This window comes from Molossus molossus, unplaced genomic scaffold (genome assembly GCF_014108415.1).
Source record: "Molossus molossus isolate mMolMol1 unplaced genomic scaffold, mMolMol1.p scaffold_m16_p_3, whole genome shotgun sequence".
Taxonomy (NCBI): Eukaryota; Metazoa; Chordata; class Mammalia; order Chiroptera; family Molossidae; genus Molossus; species Molossus molossus.
In genome coordinates this window covers 103,495,042-103,514,852 of record NW_023425366.1, presented here as the reverse complement: position 1 = coordinate 103,514,852, position 19,811 = coordinate 103,495,042, and the positions used below count along the sequence as shown (strand labels likewise).

At 49.6% G+C, this 19,811-nt stretch overlaps 1 protein-coding gene across 1 annotated transcript in view; it reads right to left on the bottom strand.

The window, feature by feature from the left end:
• GALNT17 (polypeptide N-acetylgalactosaminyltransferase 17) overlaps nt 1–18,790 on the bottom strand; it is a 433,455-nt gene extending 414,665 nt beyond the window's left edge. The window contains exon 1 of the mRNA XM_036279727.1: nt 18,553–18,790. Within this exon, the coding sequence (XP_036135620.1) occupies nt 18,553–18,790 (238 nt within the window). The remainder of the gene's footprint in view (nt 1–18,552) is intronic.
• Between the last annotated feature and the right edge of the window lie 1,021 nt (nt 18,791–19,811).

The window sequence follows — 19,811 nt, the reverse complement described above, 5'->3', positions numbered from 1 at the left end:
CCTTCACCTTGTTTCATCCAGTTTCCCCTCTTCCCTCCCCTCTGACAGCTGTCAGTCTGTTCCATGTTTCCATGCCTCTGTTTCTATATTTTGTTCAATCCCACTTCTGGGAATACATCCTAAGAATCCCAAAACACCAATTCCAAAGAATATATGCACTCCTAAGTTCATAGCAGCATCATTTACAATAGCCAAGATCTGGAAACAGCCCAAATGTCCATCAATAGATAAGTATATAAAAAAGCTGTGGTTTACATAATGGAATACTACGCAACCATTAAAAAGAAAATCTTACCTTTGCAACAGCATGGATGAACCTGGAGACTGTTATGCTAAATGAAATAACCCAGGCAGAGAAAGACAAATACCATATAATCTCAATTATAAGTGGAATCTAATGAATAAAATGAACTGACGAACAAAACAGAATAAATATTCCAAAGCAATCTACATCTCTGCCTCCAGTAAAGTGAGAAAGTGACTTATGGTACAAACCATTGCATAAAAATAGCAAACAACAACTAAAATAAACGTCTGTGAGGTGTTTAGTCAATAAAGGAATAAGTTATATTAAGAGAACATGAGTATGATCTTAAAAGATGTAAAAATGTTGATAGAATAAAAGCAAAATGCTTGCTATTTTACTACTGTAGAATTATAACCATTTTGTTTTCTAATTCCTAATTTCCCTGTTTTCCCAATTTATCACAATGAACATGCAAATTTAATACAATAGACTCTTTTAACGGATGCGCAGACCGACACTCTCCATCACCTCTGTGGAACAGAACGAGGACAGCCGCCGGGCACGCTGTCAGCTCGGCTGGCAGGCACCCCTCCTATCGGGTCTGTCTGTTTCTGCTCTCACCAGTTGAGTTGTATACCTGCCAACAGTCATTTTTTTTTCCCTCTTCATGCCAGCTGTGCTTGTTACTATAATTACGTAATTCTATTAAATGACATAAATTGATGACATTATGAGTGAGAAAGAAAGAGGATTACTGTTGCAGTGAAAACCAAGTTGAATGCTTTAGAATGACTCCACAAAAAGCTAGAAAAAGGATAGTATGCAACTAGGTGTGGGCAAGACAACCGTATAAAATTTAGAAAAATTCATAAAATATAGAAGATTTCTGCACGCTGCATCACAAAGTTGCCTTCTTGAAGTCGAGGATATCATGCAGCACAGACTAGAAAAGAGCAGAGCTTGGAAGCAGAAGCAATGGACCCCGTCCTGTAAGAGGGAGCCACTCGGAGTAGGCAGCAGGGGAAACAGCATGGAGGAGACGGGGTCACCAGGGCTGGCCCGGGCACAGCCACTGGGTGTTAGAACAGAGACTGAGGTTCTGGCTTATAAAACCAGCAGACTAATACTACAATAGACTGATTTAGGAAACACCAGCAAAGAAGCAGGTTTTACATTAAAAGGTAAAAACGGTACTCACAGTGAACAAAATGGAACATATTCATCCAGACCCAGCTTACCAAACAAAAGACATCCCAGATGGCACTAGATGAAGGCATGGTGTAGGCAGAACAGGAGGCACCATAAGCCCCAAAGAGGGTGCCAACAGCCTAGGCCACAAAAACAAGAGCTCCTTGTTCAAGAGGGTAGATCTCATGCTAAGGGTTCTTACCACAATAAGAGAAAAAAAAAATGTTGATCAGTGTTTGTTTTTTTTATCCTCACCCAACAACATTTTTGCATTTATCTTCAGATAAAGTGGGAGGGAGAGAGGGAGGAAGAGAGAAAGAGAAACATCGATGTGAGAGTGACACATCGAGTGGATGCCACCCACACGACCCCAACTGGGGCTGGGGACAAACTGCAAAAGAGGTACGTGCCCTTAGGGGAACCGAACCCGGGTCTCTCTGGTCCGCTGAGGAAAACTGGCCAGGGCAAAAGTTGATCAGTTTTGAAGGTACATTTTTAAACCATGAAACTAAAGAGGCAAATACTGGTGATAAAGTTAATCAAGTGTAGGACAGGAAGGGGAAGAGAGGAGTGGGGAGGAGCACAGAGGGGTGGGGAGAGGAATGAGGAGGAGGGGCAGGGAGGGGAGGGGAAGGTTGGGTTTACAAGAAGCCCGGAATATATCAGACATCCCACATGAATAAACGCATCTAATCCTCCTATCAGCCCTATTAAGTCAGTAATATTTTTACAGATGAAGACACTGAAACTAGGTGATACCTGTCCTCCAAGGAGTAGTTCAGAGGTATGAGGGTGAAAAGCTTCCTCCAGGAGGAAAGGTCTCAGAAGTACTTCAAAGCACAGGTGTGAATCACCCCGGTGGCTCCCAGCTGCTCACCAAAATCACCCACTGAGCTTTTGAAGGTAAGGGTTTCCAAGTCCCACCCTGTATCTGCAAAACGTGAGCCTCCGGGATGAAGGCTCTGGGAATGGTACTTAGACAGACGTGGGAACCACGGGCCTCCTGCCTCCCGTGGTCTTCGGTGTGGAAGCTGTGGGCTCAGTGCGTGTGCCCGAGTTAACACTGATACAAGAACTGTTCTCACTCCGGGAAAAGTGAGATGCTGATTTGTTTCCTCTGTTACAAAACTGTAATTCAGATAAGCCCCCCACGTCACTGTAATTCACACAAGCCCCCTACGTCCCAATCTCCTGAACTAGAATGAAAGACATCTGCAGTATGTATTTAAATTTCTGGAGAACAAGGTGCTCTGTAGCTCTGCACTGTGTATGCTTTGTAGGAGCACCAAATTCTACAGGTTCCACAAAATGTGGACAACCATCAGTCTCCTGTAGAAACAGGCTCTGTCAAATGTGCTCGTGTCTCCACTAAAGGACCAGAAACAGTGCAAAGTCAGAAACTTTGGTTTAAGAGCCCAAGAGACTGGACAGGGTGTTGTATGTCGGCTAAGAGACGCCCTCGTGGGAGGGAGCCATGGCAGGTCAGCACCCTTCTTTCTCCCACCCAAACACAAGAGCAGTGCACAGGGGTCCACATCAGAAACTCAGCTTAAAGACACCTTAAGCCCAGCCGGGGTGGCTCAGTGGACTGAGTGTCCTCCCATGGACTGAGAGGTCCAGGTTCAATTCCAAGTCAGGGCACATGCCCAGGTTGTAGACTGGATCCCCAGAAGAGGGTACACAGGAAGTAGTCAATCTATGTCTCTTATTTCACATCAATGTTTCTGTCTCTCTCTCCCTTCCTCTCTCTCTAAAAAATCAATAAAAACGTATTTTTAAAAATTTAAGCCCGGCCATTGTGGCTCAATGGTTGATCACCGACCCATGCACCAAGAGGTCACCGGTTCAATTCCTGGTCAGGGCACATGCCCAGACTGTGGGCCAAATCCCCAGTGGGGAGCATGTAGGAGGCGGCCAATCGATGTTCTCTCTCATCAATGTTTCTATCTCTCTCTGTCTCTAAAATCAATAAAGAAAAAAAAAATTTTTTTAAAGATACCTTAAGTTCTTGGCCAAGCTAACCCCCGCAGTGATAGTCCAGCTGTTCACAGCCTAAAGGTGGCATATAAACCCAGACTTAGAAAAGATGTTCATTGCTCACTTTTATACTCATATAAAGTCTTTAGCACAGTGCCGGGTACTTTAAACACGTGTACAATAAATGTTATTGTTATGTCGAGTACTGTTAGCACTGTTATCATCATCATCAGGAACCCCACTCCATATGGTTAGGAGGAAAAAGAACACCTCATTAAATGCAAGGATACTGGCCTGGCGTTCCAGCTACTGACTGCCATATAACAAACCGCCCCGAATGGTAGTGGCTTAAAAGAACAGCTACGTTTCTTTTGCTCCTGAATCTGCAATGTGGGCAGGGCTGGGGGGCGAGGAGAGCTCATCTCTGCCACTTGGCACCAGCTGGGGAGGCTGCAGGGCAGTGGTGGGGGAGGGGGAGTGGATTGAAGCTGGCTTGCTCACATGTCTGGGACCTCCACCGGGAAGACAAAAACAGCTGGGGGTGGAATGACTGAGACGTCTTGGAAACATCTATCTATGTACTTAGCTACAAAGCTAGCTGTAGCTGTAGCGCTCTCTCGCGCTCTCCCTCCCTCCCTTCCTCCCTCTCTCCCGCCATGTGGTCTCTCCAGCATGGTGCACGGTGGCCTGAGGGTGGCCTGACTTCTGACACGGTGGCTCAAAGCTTCAGAGACACACATACCCAGACTCCATCGCCCTTTATGATCCAGGCTAGAAGTCAGGCGACAGCATTTCCATTGATTCTATCCACTAGAAGCAAGTCACTAAGGCCAGCCCATAATAATCAACAAGAGGGGAATTAAACTCTACCTTTTGCTGGGAACAGTGTCAACAAATCTGCAGATGTTTAGAAACCACCACACCTAGAAAAATAATGTCTCATTCCTTTAGACTGAATCTTTTTAAAAAAAATTTTGTTCTTTATTGATTTGAGAGAGAGAGAAAGGGTGAGGGAGAGAGAGATAGAAACATTGATGAGAAAGAACATCAACTGGCCACCTCCAGCATGGCCCCCGCTGGGGACCGGGCCCACAACCTGGGCATGTGCCCTGACCAGGAATCAAACCGGAGACCTCTTGGTGCATGGGTCGACGCTCGACCACCGAACCACACCGTCCGGGCTAGATGGAACTTTTTATTGCTGCTCGAAGATGCAAATCTGGCCAGTCTTGGCCAGCTGTTGTTGGCAGGAAAAGACACCTTTTAAGTGATTGACACGACTTATCTGATCCATTAAATTACAGAATCTGAATGCACTTCAGATCTTGCCTAGATTTCACCAGGGAAAGAACTGAGTCCTGCAGAGAACGGGTAGTGGGCTAAAGGCCTTGTTTCAAGGAGCAGCGATGATTCTGTCTACCACCACTATAGTATTAATAAAATCTTTCATCAGCATTCTCCTAATATTTACAGGCATTCTTCAAAGTATTCTACAAATATCACCTTGCACAGTCTTTATCATACTTATAAGAGCAGCTGCCGTCTTCCAGATGGGTAAACGGGAGCTCAGCAATGTTATGTGGGCTGCTCAAATCCAAGCTATGCTTGGCTTTTTGTTAAGTAGCCAAAGGAAGTTTGAGATCCCCTCTCTCTAACTTGAAAGGCCATGCTCAGTCCATCTTATGGCACCCCCTGGAGGTCAGCTGCTTAGGGAAATCTCGCTGGCAGTGGGCCAGGGCTGCCGTCTCTGGTTCTTGTCTGGAATTCAATGCTCTACTGAAGACTAGGCTTTCAACCACACCATCCCTGAGAGGTACCCATGGACTTTCACGCTAATAAAACATGCATCATTGACAGTAGGTCCTTTCTTGTGGAGAAGAGGAAGGACAGATCTGGATCCCCAGGGGTCTGGGGTTCTCAGAGCCCTGAAGCGGGAGCTGGAGCACCCACCAACTATCGATGCTGGAGGGGCTGCAGTGATGCCAAGCTGAGATCTGAGTAAGGAGGATGAGGAGCAAGATGTCAGAGCAGCCGACTCCTGCCCAAGTGTCCATCTATGTGTAAAGGCTCCTGGAGAGCAATAAAGACAAAAGTTGAATTCAAACCAACCATTAATAACTATAGCTTTTATTTTCTCCCTGAACTTTTCTATGCAAGTAAACACCACCCACGGGTTCTTAAATCTTCCTGAGTATTCATCATCAGCTAATAAAGGTGGGCAAAGGCTCTTCAAAAGATATTTTAAGAGATTCGTGTGTTTTAATATTATTCTCAGCACCTTTCTTCAAATCTCCTGGAATCAGTTCAATGGCTGGAAGATAGATAGGCAGGAAGCAAGACTGAAGTGGGTTTTAGAACAACTTGGCAAATTAGCAGTTTTTAACATCATTAAAGAGCTCTTAAATATTCTTCCCTGAACTACATTTTTATCTTGTGAATGCATTTCAGTAATTGCTCTAAAGGAAACTGTGCAACTTTGGCACAAACATAAATGTTTGCATGATTTAAAATGCAGTGGCAGCAAAGACTATGATTTTTTTTTTTTTTTTAATTGTTAATTCTTAAACTAACCTTTTTAGTTTGTCTCATCTTGAAAAATGCCAATTCCTATCAGCAGAAGCTGTGGTAAAGACAATGCATATATTATTTAGTGGTTTGTAATTGCAAACAACTTAGCTATATTTCAATATTTAACCCTCATCTCCAACATGGAGCATAAGTAGGGTATGATTACAATCACTCCATCATTCTGTAACTAGAACAATGGAATACTGCAACATAAGACAATTTTCTTAAAGCCAACAAAAGAGCAGGTAGAAAAGCTGGTCTAGAACCAGGGGCTTTCAATCTAACTACCTTACCACACCTCAATTATTCTTTAGCTCAATCAGTATCTGCTGATCATATTAATCAAGGACAGAAACCTACATCAGACACACTAGCCTGTCGCTTAGGGAGATAAGTGTTCTCACCCTTTGTAATCAAATTAGTCAGGATAACTGACACTAGCTGCTATAACAGATAAGCTCCAAAGCCTCAATGGCTTAGCATGATGGTCCAATGCACAGAGACATCAAGACAGAGCTAGGGAGGGCAGTGTTCTGCTCCATGCAGTCACTCAGGGACTAAGGATGATTTTGTATGCCACCAAGAAGTGGACTTCAAGGCCACCACAGATAAGTAAAGAAAGAAGGCATGGAGGAACCCATTGGAGTTTATGTGGGCCGGGCCTGACAGTGGCAAACATTACTTCACCCATCTCCCACTGCCAAGTCAGATATATCATATGGTCCCACCTAACTATGGAGGAGGCTAAAGATTATCTCTGTGCCAAAGAGGAAAAGAAAAGTCCACAGTAAACACAGCATTGCCTTTGCCAACCCAACCAGAGACCAGGGTAGTTCTATGCTGCCTGATGTCAGCATCCCTAATCCAGACCTTGATCTGGTATAAACGATACCATAAAAAAAGCTTTGTCCCCTACCTTCAAGGAAGTTCAAACTAAAGTTCCACAATGCACACTCAACCATAGGTCTGTGGCACAGATCAGGATGGTAACCGGCAATGAGAAGGAGGGCACCAATGGGCTTACCTTCTGGGCACAAAGGAATCACACTGGCCATCTGCATTAGCCATGTGCTGACACAAAACCTCTGATGCCCTCTACACACAGTTCTAGGGCCTGGACCCTCAGCTGGACGGCATGGTTCTATGCAAGGCTGCGTATCCATCGAAAAATAACCATTACAAGATGATATTGGCTCATACCCAATGATAGATACTGTGATACCAATATAATGCATATCTCAGTGTAGGGGAGCACAGGGCAGGAGCCAAGAACAAAGCGTGCCTGAGGCCTGCTGAGAGTTGCCCAAATGAAGAAGAAATTAACAATGTGCACTTGTCAGCACTCCTGTTGTGCTCATTTCCTTGCAAATATAAGCAAAGCCTTTTAATTAACTTAATATCAATTTCACTTTTCTCATATTTTGTTCTAATTATGGGCTGGATTTCAGGGCTCACACAGCATAATTTAGAGCCCTAGAATTAACAGCTTTACAACTTTACACACTAGTAACTGCTAAACCCGAGGGAAGTGAGGTTCCCTGCCGCCGCTGTCACTGCATCCCCATGCGTGTCCCTCTCCAAGCCCTGGACCAGCAGCCGGTGCTGGTCAGGACTAAGTCCCTCACCTAGGAGTCAGCAAGAGCCAGCTTCACAAAGGAAGACCCAGAAAAGCACCTGGTGAGTGTCTGTTTTGGGTCAATATCAGTCTACGAATACTGATGCTGTCAGCTAGAGATGCCTGGGAACTCTGCCCTGAGCCTCTGCGACCGGCTGCAGCCCCCACAGACATTTCCCTGATCAGAGCCAATGAAGCTGGGCCAGCCCGTGGGGTTCTTATTATGACTGCAAGAAGGGAACTTGGAAAAAACAACATAATTATTCACAAATCCTGAGGGCACATGCCCAGGCCACACAGCAAGGTCCCAGACAGAGACAGAGAGTGGGCCTGGGGCTCTGTTTACTGGGGTCGAGGGTGGAGTGCCTCGGGGACCCCTAGACTCACTCTTTTTTTTTTTTTAATCCTCACCGGAAAATATTTTTTCCATTTATCTTCAGATAGAGTGGAAGGGGGGAGGGGAGAGAGAGAGAAAAAAACATCGACATGAGAGACACATTGATTAGTTGCCTCCCACATGACCCTGACCAGGGCCAGGGACAAACCGGAACCAAGGTACGTGCCCTTGGCCAGAATCGAACCTGAGACTCTTTGGTCCGCAGGCCGACACTCTAATTGCTGAGACAAACCGGTCAGGGCCATAGGCTCACTCTTTATTGGCGAATTTAAAACATAAGATTGGGAATTACAGAGCAGGAAAGAAAAACAGGATCCCTCAGGAGGTCAGTTATCTGGTCACCCCGGGCTTTCTGAAATAGGAACTTCATGGAGGGCTGCCTGGCTCTTTATCTAGTTGTGTAGCCGCCAATGTGTTCATTCAAGGTGGGTGTCTATCAGCAGATGCCTGGGCAACAAACACTCATGTCTGCCGTCTGCATTAGAATAAACAAGAGCTTGTGGTCAGGCAATAGTAACTGTAATTATTCAACAGTGTCTCTGGACAACTTACTATTTCTCTGAGTTTCTGCTTCCTCATACATAAAATGGGTATAATAGAAGTAGGTTTGATGTAGAATTAAGTAACATGAAACACTTGCTGTGTATTAAATGCTCAATACAAACACTATGTATACTAAACTATGGTATACACGTGTATGTACAAATAACACGTAGTGTATTTCATCAACTCTAAAATGCCCCCAACTGTGGACTGCATCATTTTATGTGCTCAATAAGGAAAAAAAAAAATGCTACCAACTAAAATATGACACACCATTGACCATAAAATGAACCTCAACTTCAGAGAAGTAACAAATGCGCAGTGAGCATTGACAAAATATGGTGATATTTGTGGTAGTTTCAAGCTATGAGAGATCTTCAAGTGAAATCCAAATTAACTAGAATGCCTAAGGAATTGAGTATTCTAGCTAATTCAATTTCTAGTAGCAGAGCCTTGCTTCATATTAATATTCATTAAACATGTATTGGGGGTGTAGAGAAGATATGGATTCCCAATGAAAATATCGTTTCTTGCCCTGGCCGGTTTGGCTCAGCAGTTAGAGCGTTGGCCTGCGGTGCAGGTGGCAGCCATTCGATGTGGTCCCTTTCACATCGATGTTTCTCTCTCTCCCCCCAACTCTATCTGAACAAAAAAAGGAAAACTGTCCTCGGGTGAGGATTAAAAAAAAAAAAGAAAATATCGTTTCTTCTCTTTTTCTCTGGAAAGCAGCTATTTTCTTGAAGGTTGGTCATGTGACCATTTTCTGTACCACACATGGAAACCTGCCCAGGGACATTTCTGGAAAAGATTTTCTTTGCTGATTAAACAATAGGAGATGTGGCCAGTGGTATGGTACTTCCTACCCTGTAAAAAGATGCAATGACTGGTACTACAGCAGCCATCTCATAACATGAAGAACAGATCAACAAAAATAACATTGTGATGTTATCATAATGACCCTATAGTTCTGAACCAATCCTACCACTACTCTGGGCTTGTTAAGTGAGAACAAGTTACCCTAAACGACCTAGAAAGGGATTTTTAAAAATGACTAAAATCTACTCTCTTGCAAACAATTGGGTCTGACCATGTAAACAATTCATTACAATATAAGGCAGAGATAAACCAGGGCTAAAAGGAGACCCATGCAAAGTACAGTCTTAAGTCCAGAAAAAGGAACAATTAATTCTGACAAGATGGCCAGGGAAGGTTTCAGGGAATAATGGGCTTCTGAATGTGGTCCTTGGGGAATGCATGAGATTTTAATAAGATGGCTGGAGGGGTATTTTTCATAATTTGATTGTTAAAGGACCCTAAAGTCATGTAGCTCTCATTTTTACATGCATGAGCTTTGGCCCCTAAAGAAGAGTAGAACTGGAACCCCGTCTCCTGACCGTTATTTCAGTCCTCTTCCTACCAGGGCAGGATAGCACCTAACAAGCCATGCACAACCATAACACGCCCCTCAGTGCACACTAATCACACAATTAGCCACTGCCTGCGAGACTGGGCTGGAAGGAGGCCCTCGTGGAACCCTGCTCCCTAGGAACCGGCAGCTCGCTGCATGCTGGTGTCTAGATGCGCCGCCTGTAATTACGGCAGCGGTTTATTACTCATGCATGGCAAGGCTGAGGATCTGCAATGACAGGAACATTATTAAAAGCAAAAACTTCTCTATCAGTGGCTAAGCCGATTGTCATCCACATGTCAGAACAGTCTAAAGACCTGTGAGGAGCAATAATGAAGGCAGAGGAAGGTCTTTCAACCAAGTGAGTCCTTTTTTTTTTTAAAGTATTACAGGTATCAGACAAGGAAGGAGGAAGGGAGGGAACGATAGACAGAGGGAGGGGATGGAGGGAGGGGAAGGAGGGAGGCAGGGAGGGAGGGGAAGGAGGGAGGGAGGGAGGGAGCTCTCCTGCTTATGGGAGGGGCAATTTACCTGCTTTTTTATGGCTGCTATTCCCCTTGGTCAAAGGCTATCCCATGGGGAGGTGGCTCCCCTGAACTTCTGGGTTCCATCTTCTGGTCCCTCAGCAGGTGCTCAGGAGACAGGCCCGGCCCTGCAGCATGGTATTCCAGCAAACTCAGAAGGGACAGGAAGACCCAGGTGCCTGGCTGTAGCCTCCGAGGGCAGACCCACCTGGAGGCGCCACAGCCGGGACAAAGCTTCCTTTGGAGCACACAAGGCCTCTGCCCTCATCACCAGGGCCCCCCCCCCAGAATCCCTCCAGGCCACCTACTGCCTCTTTGGTTCTGGAAGGCATGGGGAACAGAAAGTAGACCTACCATCAGGTGCGAGACAAGCGGCGGCCCGGCCCGCTAAGCCCGCAGAACGGGTTTTCCTCCAGAATAAACCATTAGGGCATCACTGGGTGGGTGGAGGAGAGGACACAGAGGTGAGGACCCTGGAGGAGCTGGCAGGCTCAACATGGGGGAGGGGCTGTCAGGCTGAACATGGCAGGATGGAGCCACTGGGAACTAGAGACCTTTCCAGCAGGGGGGCGGGTGCCCCCACAACGTTGGGAAGGGAGTGGCAAGCTGGAGGGAGCACCCAGGTCAGAGCTCCTGAGGGCTGGTTCCGATTTTCCAAAGGGAGCAGTTCTGGGTGCTAACTCGTAGCTGGGGATGTGGCCAAGGAGGGGGCTCTGAAGTAAGGTGCCCCTGGAGTCACTGAAGGTCGGAGGTGGGCTGAGTCCTCAACCAGAGCCTCGGCTGGGCCAGTGACGCCAGCACTTGACACCCCCTCCTGGGTTCTAACCCCCTGTCCTGCCTGTCCACACACACAAAGAACCCCAATGTCAGGTCCCCAGGTGGTCTCACTACCTGTCTCCTATGGTCCATGTGCCAAAACTGCTGAGATCGGTTCAAGTTCAACACTCACTGGTTAAGCACCTAATGTGTACAAGTTCAAGCCTCATATTCATTTTAATATTCTTCTGGGACCTGGTATATCCTACAAACCTGTCTTTCCATCTAGACCACAAACGTCTAGGGGGACAGAATGTCTGCACCTCTGCCAGCCAGGCCCACACCTAACAGAGGGAAGGGCTCATGACAGATGTGAAGGTCCCATGTGCTCTGTAACAGGGCTTGACAGGTTCTCGCAGAGGCTGCCATTTCTTCTCTCGTTTTTTAAAAAAAAGAATTTTCTTTATTGACTTTAGAGAGAGAGGAAGGGAGAGAGAGAGAAAGATAGAAACATCAATGAGAGAGAACATCTGCTGGCCGCCTCCTGCATGCTCCCCAGTGGGGATCGGGCCCACAACTTGGACATGTGCCCTGACCCGGAATCGAACCAGCAACCTCTTGCTGCATGGGTCGACGCTCAACCACTGAGCCACACTGGCCGGGCGCCATTTCTTCTCTTAGGCCTCAAAAGGGATCACCCAAGGGCATCATCATTATAAGTAAGCAGGACAGGGATGAGAAAGGAGAAGGAAACAGGGATCAGCCTCAAACATACATGAAGAGAGAAGGATCTCAAATTAATTCAGAGTCCAAGCAAGACACAGGCTAAGGACCTCCTCTTCCCCGTCTTGAGATTTCCATCGCAGATGGGAATGACCACACTCGGCCACACCCAGCACGAGCTGCCCACCCATTCGTTCCGGGGACACGCTGAGCACCTCCTCTGAGCCAGCGCAGTTCTCAGCATCAGGGACAGGACGGGGAGCAGGTACACAAAGTCCCTACTTCAGGTGGTTGGCATTCTCCCAGCTGCACCCGGCCCCATGGCTCCTGCTGACTCCCAATTCATCCTGACTTATAACCCCACTGCACAGCTGAGAGGTGACTTGATCTGCCCAAGGTCACACAGCTAATAAGTGGTCCAACGGAAACCAAACCCAGTCCGTCTGACGGCGACAACCTTTCCTCTAATATTACATCCTTAAAGGCTGGGAGGCCGTCCAGTCTCAGGTTCTCTCTCTATCTGACGTGGCCTCGCTGTGCCCACCTGCCTTCTTCCCATCACTGTCAGCTCTGATGGCTGAGCCTTCTTCCGGTCCACAAGGACAGCCCCAGCCTGCCAACACCAAAAATCAGGGGGTTGGATTTCCCCCTGGAGAATGACACTGGCAACCTCTCCCGGATACCGATGGGCTGGGCAGCAGCTGCCCCCAGGGGGAGGGCACCTGTAGCACACACATTGGCCAACACAGATATGCCTGCATCTGAGGGCTGTCCAAGAACTGCGTTCGCCATCTCTCCAGGAGGGCCCGGCTGCCACCAGATGCTATCAGTCTGTGGGTGGTAAGTGAACAGAGCCTCCCTCCAGCGCCCAGGCCCTGGCTGCCCTGGCGAGCCTTCCCCACAGCTGGGCCCGGGCTGCCAGAGAACCCCACTGAGGGCCTGCGGACAGAAGGTGGAGGCGCACACTGCCCCGGTTTCCTGCTGATGCTCATGGCACTGATAGATGTTCGCCCTCTGCTCCATCCCCTCACCTCCCTCCCACAGGAAATGCTGGCACCATCCAGCTCTGTAGTCTAAGGGAGCACATCTCTACCCAGGCAGGAAAGAGGAAACAGCTGTGGGCCAGCTGTGACATCCATGGAGAGATGCCTTCAAACGCCACTCCTCTTTCTGACCCCACCCTGGAGGCCCATAGAGCAAACCTCTACCTCCATCCCTCTGCACCAATCGCCCTCCCTGTCTGGCGGGTTGGCTTCTGTGTGAGGCTGGATGGGCCACACCAAGGTTCTCTGGGGACATTTGGGTTTTCTGCAACTCAGACTCCAGCCTCATCTGCCTATGTGGCTTGGGGGCAGGACGAAGACAGGTAATTTTGACTTCTCTCCATTGCCACAAAGATTTTCTATTTCTTCAAGCAACCCTGCCTCGATTCAATATCCTTCTGAAATCTAAATTTGGAACCTAACCTGAATCGATTGCATTTCCACTCACGACAGAGCTGCCCTGGGCTTACAGAGCACAGCACCGACCAGCACCTTTCCAATGGATGGCACCAGGGCTCTGGCGAGGGGCAGGGTCACCAGCCAGAGCGCCGGGCTCCTGTGGGCACGTGAAACCCCACACCCTCCACTGCCTTCCCTCCCTCCTCATGAGGGCGCTGGGGACAAGTGCCAGGGTGTTCAGGAATCATGGCTCTGCCCTTCCCCGGCTGTGTCATCCAGGCTAAGTCACGTCGTATCAATTTCTCACCTCTCTCAGCTCTAAAATGAGAGAAACAAATAACTTCCTCAAAAGAGGATAGAAAGCCAAGCGTCTCCTACAGAGTGACCTGGAGATTCTAACAAGAAACCTCCTGCCCCTCAGTCCATTTTCCTAGTGGTGGTACAAAACCACCACGTCGCCATTTAAAAAATATTTGAACACGTTAGCATTTTCTACTGTATGAATTTATTCAGGCTTTTCTAATTGTCTACAATAAATATGAATTAATTTTATTCGACAGAAAAAGGAACATAAAAACATATTCAAGTTATAACATTACACATTCAAAGGAAACATACCAAAACGCGCTGGTCCCTCGCCGGCTGACAGCTCCTCAGGACCAGAATGGACTCAAGATCGTACAGGCAGGTGACATGGCTCTTCACACTCGGTCTGCCCAGCCCCTTCCCCTCACCACCTCCACCCAACCCAACTCAGCCTTTACAATGTCGCGGTTATTTCCTCTGTGGCTATCAACTACCTCCTAAAACTAGCTCCCATCCAATTCATCAACCAATAAGTCTTAGGTGCCCACATTATGGGCAAAGTGCTGCGGCAGGTGCTGATCGTATTAAATGAGCACAGAAACTTTCAGAAGATAGACTGGCTTAGGGAGACAAGTGTTCTAACCCTTCGTAATCAATTAGTCAGGATAACTGACACTAGCTGCTGTAACAAATAAGCTCCAAAGTCTCAATGGCTTAGCGTGATGGTCCAATGAACAGACATCAAGACAGAGCTAGGGAGGGCAGTGCTCTGCTCCATGCAGTCACTCGGGGACTCGGGATCATTTTGTATGCCACCAAGAAGTGGACTCCAAGGCCACCACAGACAAGTAAAGAAAGAAGACATGGAGGATCCCACTGGAGTTTATGTGGGCCAGGCCTGAGTGACAGGATAGAGGTGGTATTAAACAGTTCAAAATGTGGTGCGGAAGGTCACTGACAACAAAGCCCTGGGTAACTCAGAGCAAGAAGACCTCTAAGTTGCCGGGTACAACCTCCCCATGCCCAGCCCATGACCTTGAGCCCTGCTCTAAAGGAGGATGGAGAAAGGAGCAGGCCGAGCAAACCAAGATGACTAGGTCTTCTCAAAGACTGGGGCGGAACTGTGGAGGCTACAATCTGAAGGCAGATGAGAGGTATTTCAGCAAGTCAATCAGTCTGGCTCAAGGAGGCAGAGGACACTGGACAAGGGTGGGGACATGGGAGACGCAGACCGGCACTGCCTGTGCCAGGCTCTGACTGTCACCCCCAAGCCTGACCCTGATTCCTCAGGAAACAGAGAGCCCCCAGAAGGTGTGGGGCCCTCCGGAGGTGGTGCTTTCCACTCAGATAGCTGGAACCACGCGTGCTCAGTGGAAGAGAGGGGTGAGAGCCCAGAGGCAGGGCGCTGGGTTAAAGGGCACTGCCGCAAGGTCAGGGTCAGCAGTGGGGCCTTACAGAAAGAAATGGAAGAGCAGATACAAGAGAGAATCTGGGGAAAACCCTGATTCTTCTCCGGGCCCTCTTTCCTCCATACCAGCATCTCCACTGTCATTTTAAAATGTTCGTCTCAGCCTGGATTAAGACAAACTATAACAAGTACTACCTGTAACTGTTTTTCAAAAGGCAGGAGTCAGGACCTTGCTCCCGAGAGTCTTGGCAAAGAGACCAGTCCTACAGAAGTCTGGGCCCCCTAGGCGTCCTAGCCCAAGGGGCGGCTCTCAGGACACCCAAGGAAAGTGTCTCATGGGTGAGACAGCACCAGGGAAGGTTGCGCTCACAGCCAGGGAGGTGGAGCCCTCCAGGAGGCCCTGCTGCTGGAATTCCAAAGGAGTCCACAGGAAAGGTTTGAGAAATATAAGCAACCTTTAAAATACAGCTCCCGAGGGGCTGGACCCGAGTGGCCTTGTTCCTACTGTATGCCCAGTGCCTGGCTCTCGCAGGCCCCCCATCACCTGGAGGACTAAAGAACACCGAGGTCAAGGTTTCCCTCTCCTCCTTCGGCAGTGAGGGATGGAACGGGATGCACAGCAAAGAACAGGGCAACCAGGTCCCTTCGCCCAGGCACTGGGAGACGCCTCCTCCCTTCGCCACCCTCCCGTGGTAGCAAGTGGCCCTGCAGGCCTAGCACATGGACAAGTGGGACACCAGTACCTGAAACAAGCACAGGCAAAGGAGGAGCACTGCGGGGTGGGTGCACAGGGGTGGGTCCTCTCCATTTCACAACTCTTTCCTGCCCTCCTCCTCCAGGCTTCGTGTCACTACCAATTACACTCCGCAGCCAGGAAGATAGCATCTCTCTAGTTGCAGCTTGAATTCCTGGCTTGTCCAGAAAAAGCTCTCAGCCCAGCCCTCCTTCCAGCTCTGCCTCAGAAGCTTCAAGTCAAGAAAACTCAGCCTTCCCACCCCACAGCGCCCGACCCAACCAGTCCCGAGCATGGGGCACCTCCACACCCCCAGGGAATCGCTTGCATGGCAGAAGCCAGACCCCCAGCCCATCTGAAGCAAGCCCTTGGCTTCTCAGAAAGCCTCCCCCCCACCAGCTGGTGTTGGCAGATGGGCTTTCCACTTTGCTTTGCTTGGTGTAGGCTACAGAGTAGAGGGCAGTGGACCATGGCTCAGGCCACGAGCTTGTCAGCGATACAAAGTCTCGGGCCCTCACCCTGTATCTACTGAATCAGAGACTCTGGCAGTGGGGCCAGACATCTGTTTCTTAACAGGCTCTTCGTGCGACGTTGAGGCACACCAAAGACTGAGACTGCTGGTGCGGCACCTAAGAACCCTGGTTCCGGAACCAGACTGTCAGAGTCCAATTCCCAGCTCTCCGACCCCCTAGCTGGGTGACTGGCTGTGAGCAAGCTCCCTGGGGTGGGTGGGGTAACAGGATGTCTCCTAGCATTGCTGTGAAGACTAAATGAGTCCCTGCGTGTCTGTAGCACTTAGTGAATACCATTTGGAATTTAATTATTCCTATTTGGGACCTTTAGGAGTGCATGACTATATCATATTCCGTTTCCTAACTGAAACCAGTACTGAAACAACCATGTCCCTGAGTGCAGTGAGGGAGCTCAGGCTATTTTCACGCTCACTTTTGGGTCCTTTGGGTACATCGACGGCAGGTATCTGTGTAGAATAATAAGGCCCGCACCATAAGCTTCTAATTCCTCCAGAATGAACTGTGGGTTTTGTCTCATTCTGTGCCTTGATTTTTCACACTCAGGAGAAGCGTGCCCTCACAACCCCCACAGCAAGCCACATGGAGGGCCTGGCCACACTGTCTGTGAGGGTTGGTGACACTGCAGCGTCCCACTGCAGAGACAAGCTCAAGGCATCCCCTGGATATCTGCCGAATGACATGGCGAAGTCCAAGGGGTCCTTTCAGAGGGTGCTCAGAGATCTGACCACATCCCACCTAGAAGGACCCAGAATGAATCACTGGAGGGCAGAAAAAGGACAGTCTGGGGTCATCCTTCTTCCTGCCATCAGCCTGGTCTCTCACTGTAACTGCAGGGAAGACAGTTGAGTTGGGTCTTCCTAATGCAAAATCTTCTTGTCATCAAACTTAATATTTTTTGTAATTAGGAGGAAACAGTAGATAGAAGTCGTCAAGCACATAGGCTCTGTGGTGAACCAGACAATAGACTGTGATTCCAGACCTGACCGCTTACTAGCTGCAGGACACCAGGCAACTTAGGTAACCTCTCCAAGACTCCTCTGCTCATGTCTGATGGAATTCAATGAGATAATGCACTTACGACATCTCTGCATTGTGTCTGGCACACAGCAAGAATTCCACCAATTGTTGTTATCATTATCTTTATGATTATCTCTAATTCTGGAACTACCATGAGAACATATGTTATAAACTCAGAAAAGGAGGTGGCAGCCTTGGATCTGCCTTAGATACCAACTGTATGGACCCTGGAGAGCTGCTTGTAGTTAAGGGACTTCTCAGTCTGACCTTGGGACCAACAAGTGTACAATGATCTATCAGTCTCTGGACCAGATGTGACCAGGGCACATTAAGTCTCCCTCTTCTCCTAAAGTACCAAAGAGAACATTTTAGGTGGGACAGATTCTGACAGCTGTCCTCACAGTAAGTCCTCACTTCACATTCTGGATAGGTTCTGTGACTTGAAGAAGACTGGTATAACGAAACTAATGTTACCACGAACTAATTGATATAAGCAATATCTAAGTTTCTACAGTATCTCATCAACGTTTTAAGGAAATGAGATTGCAGGAATCCTCGTTATTGGAGAACCTGCTGTAATTAGATGGCACACCTCGCTTTACAACACTGTAATAGCCTGCTTCCCCAACCCACCATGAACTTGAACAAGGCCCTCAGGCAGCTCTCTGGGAGAAGCCAGGTGTGTTTTTAATAGCAGCCTCCACCTAGGCTGAGAAATGGAGGAGGAGCCCTCGTTATAAGCGGCGAAGACCGCCTTATCCAATTTAGTACCGAGGAGCATTAGCTTCACACCTGAGGCCTTGACCCTGCAAACATATAAGCCCACCAAAGTTCCTCCCTGTCGGACTCCACCAAACATTGGGCTGTATGAGCCATTTCCTCCAAGTCAGTCCCATTTGGCCATGCGACCGGTTTCTGCACTTGGGATTTAGTCGCCAGGTAGTGATTCCTGCGCGTTCCTGCACACTAGGACCGGGAGCCAGCTGTACTGACATGTTTCCACAATAAAAGCAAACTTACATGTAATTCTTTCCAGCAGCCCCGGCCTTCTAGCCAAGACAGGGCAGACTGGGTAAGAGGGAGCGCGCGGGAGCCAGGTAAACCCCGCACCGCGCGCAAGGCCCCCGGGGTTTACCGAGCCCCGTGGGCGCCAGCGAGCATCCTTACCATTCAGTTGCCTGTAGACAATGTCCTCTAGCAGCGAGAGGCGCTTCAGGACCGCATCCTGGATGGGGCTGGCGCTGTGCGCGCTGAGGTTGGCCGCCTCTGCGCGAGGCCGAATCTCGTGGAAGGCGTCTCCGCTGCGCACCGCGATGGGCCGGCACTTGGCCAGAAAGAGCACGAAGCCGGCCACCGCTATCAAGTTCAACACCAGCAGCACTTTGACTCTTCTCAGTGAAGCCATCAAACACGCCCGGCCGGCCCTCACCCCGGACCTGCGCCCTATCGGGCTCTGGCGAGGCGCGGGGCAGCCGGGGCCGTGCGAGCCTCACTCTCCGGAACGGCTGGTGAGAGTCCCAGCCACTCCCGGCCCCACAGAGCGGATGCTCTGGCAGCGGAGACGGTTGAGAGAACAGGGCGCTCAGTAGGGGAGTGGAATTGCTCACGTGGAAGCCCTGGGTGTGTAGAAGTGCTCCCGGAGATGCCTGCTTACTCCAAGGCGCACGGCCCCTTCCAAGCGCCTTGGCTACTCGGTGAAGGGCCGGGGGCCGGGGGCCTGTCCTCCGCACCAGCAAGTGGTTCGCCGCTGGCCTTCGGGCCGCCAGGAGTGGAGCTGCGATAGCAGCGATCTCCAGGGATAGCGGGCGGGCGGCGTGGGCTGCCCCGGCGCCGGGACGGGATCGGCGCGCAGGTGCCCTGCTCAGGGTTCGTCGCCCGCCGGCAGGGTATCGCGCCGCGCCTCGGGCCGCACAGCCACCGCTCTAGTCAGCAGGCGGCCGTCGCGGAGCGCAACCCGCGGTCTTCAGCCAAGGACCCGCTTCTCCGGGCGCGTGCCTTTGTTCCGCTCACCAACCCGCTCCATCACGCCGGGCAGAGGGAAGGAAAGCCCGCTCCTGGCGCCTGCATCCTCGCGGCTCCGCAGTCACACTCAAGTCTCAATTACTCTCAAAGTGGGAGCAGTACTAGAGGGTAGGCAACGGGGCAGAGCACAACGTCCTTTCCGCCCCTCGCGCCGAGAGACACCCCACCCCGCGCCAAACTAACCAGCGCGCACGAGCCGCGGGCTCCGGGACACGTTCCAAGTCCCAATACCACGCCGTGAGCCTTCGAGGCCTGCCGGTCACACTGGCCTCTCCCCGGGCTGGCGCGTCAGGAGGCTGGCCGGAAGGAGGAGTCGGACCTCAAAAGTCACAGCAGTTCTCTAACCCCCTCCGAAAACGTCGCGGGGAGCGCGGCGGGAGGGACTCGCGCGGCGCACCCTCCGC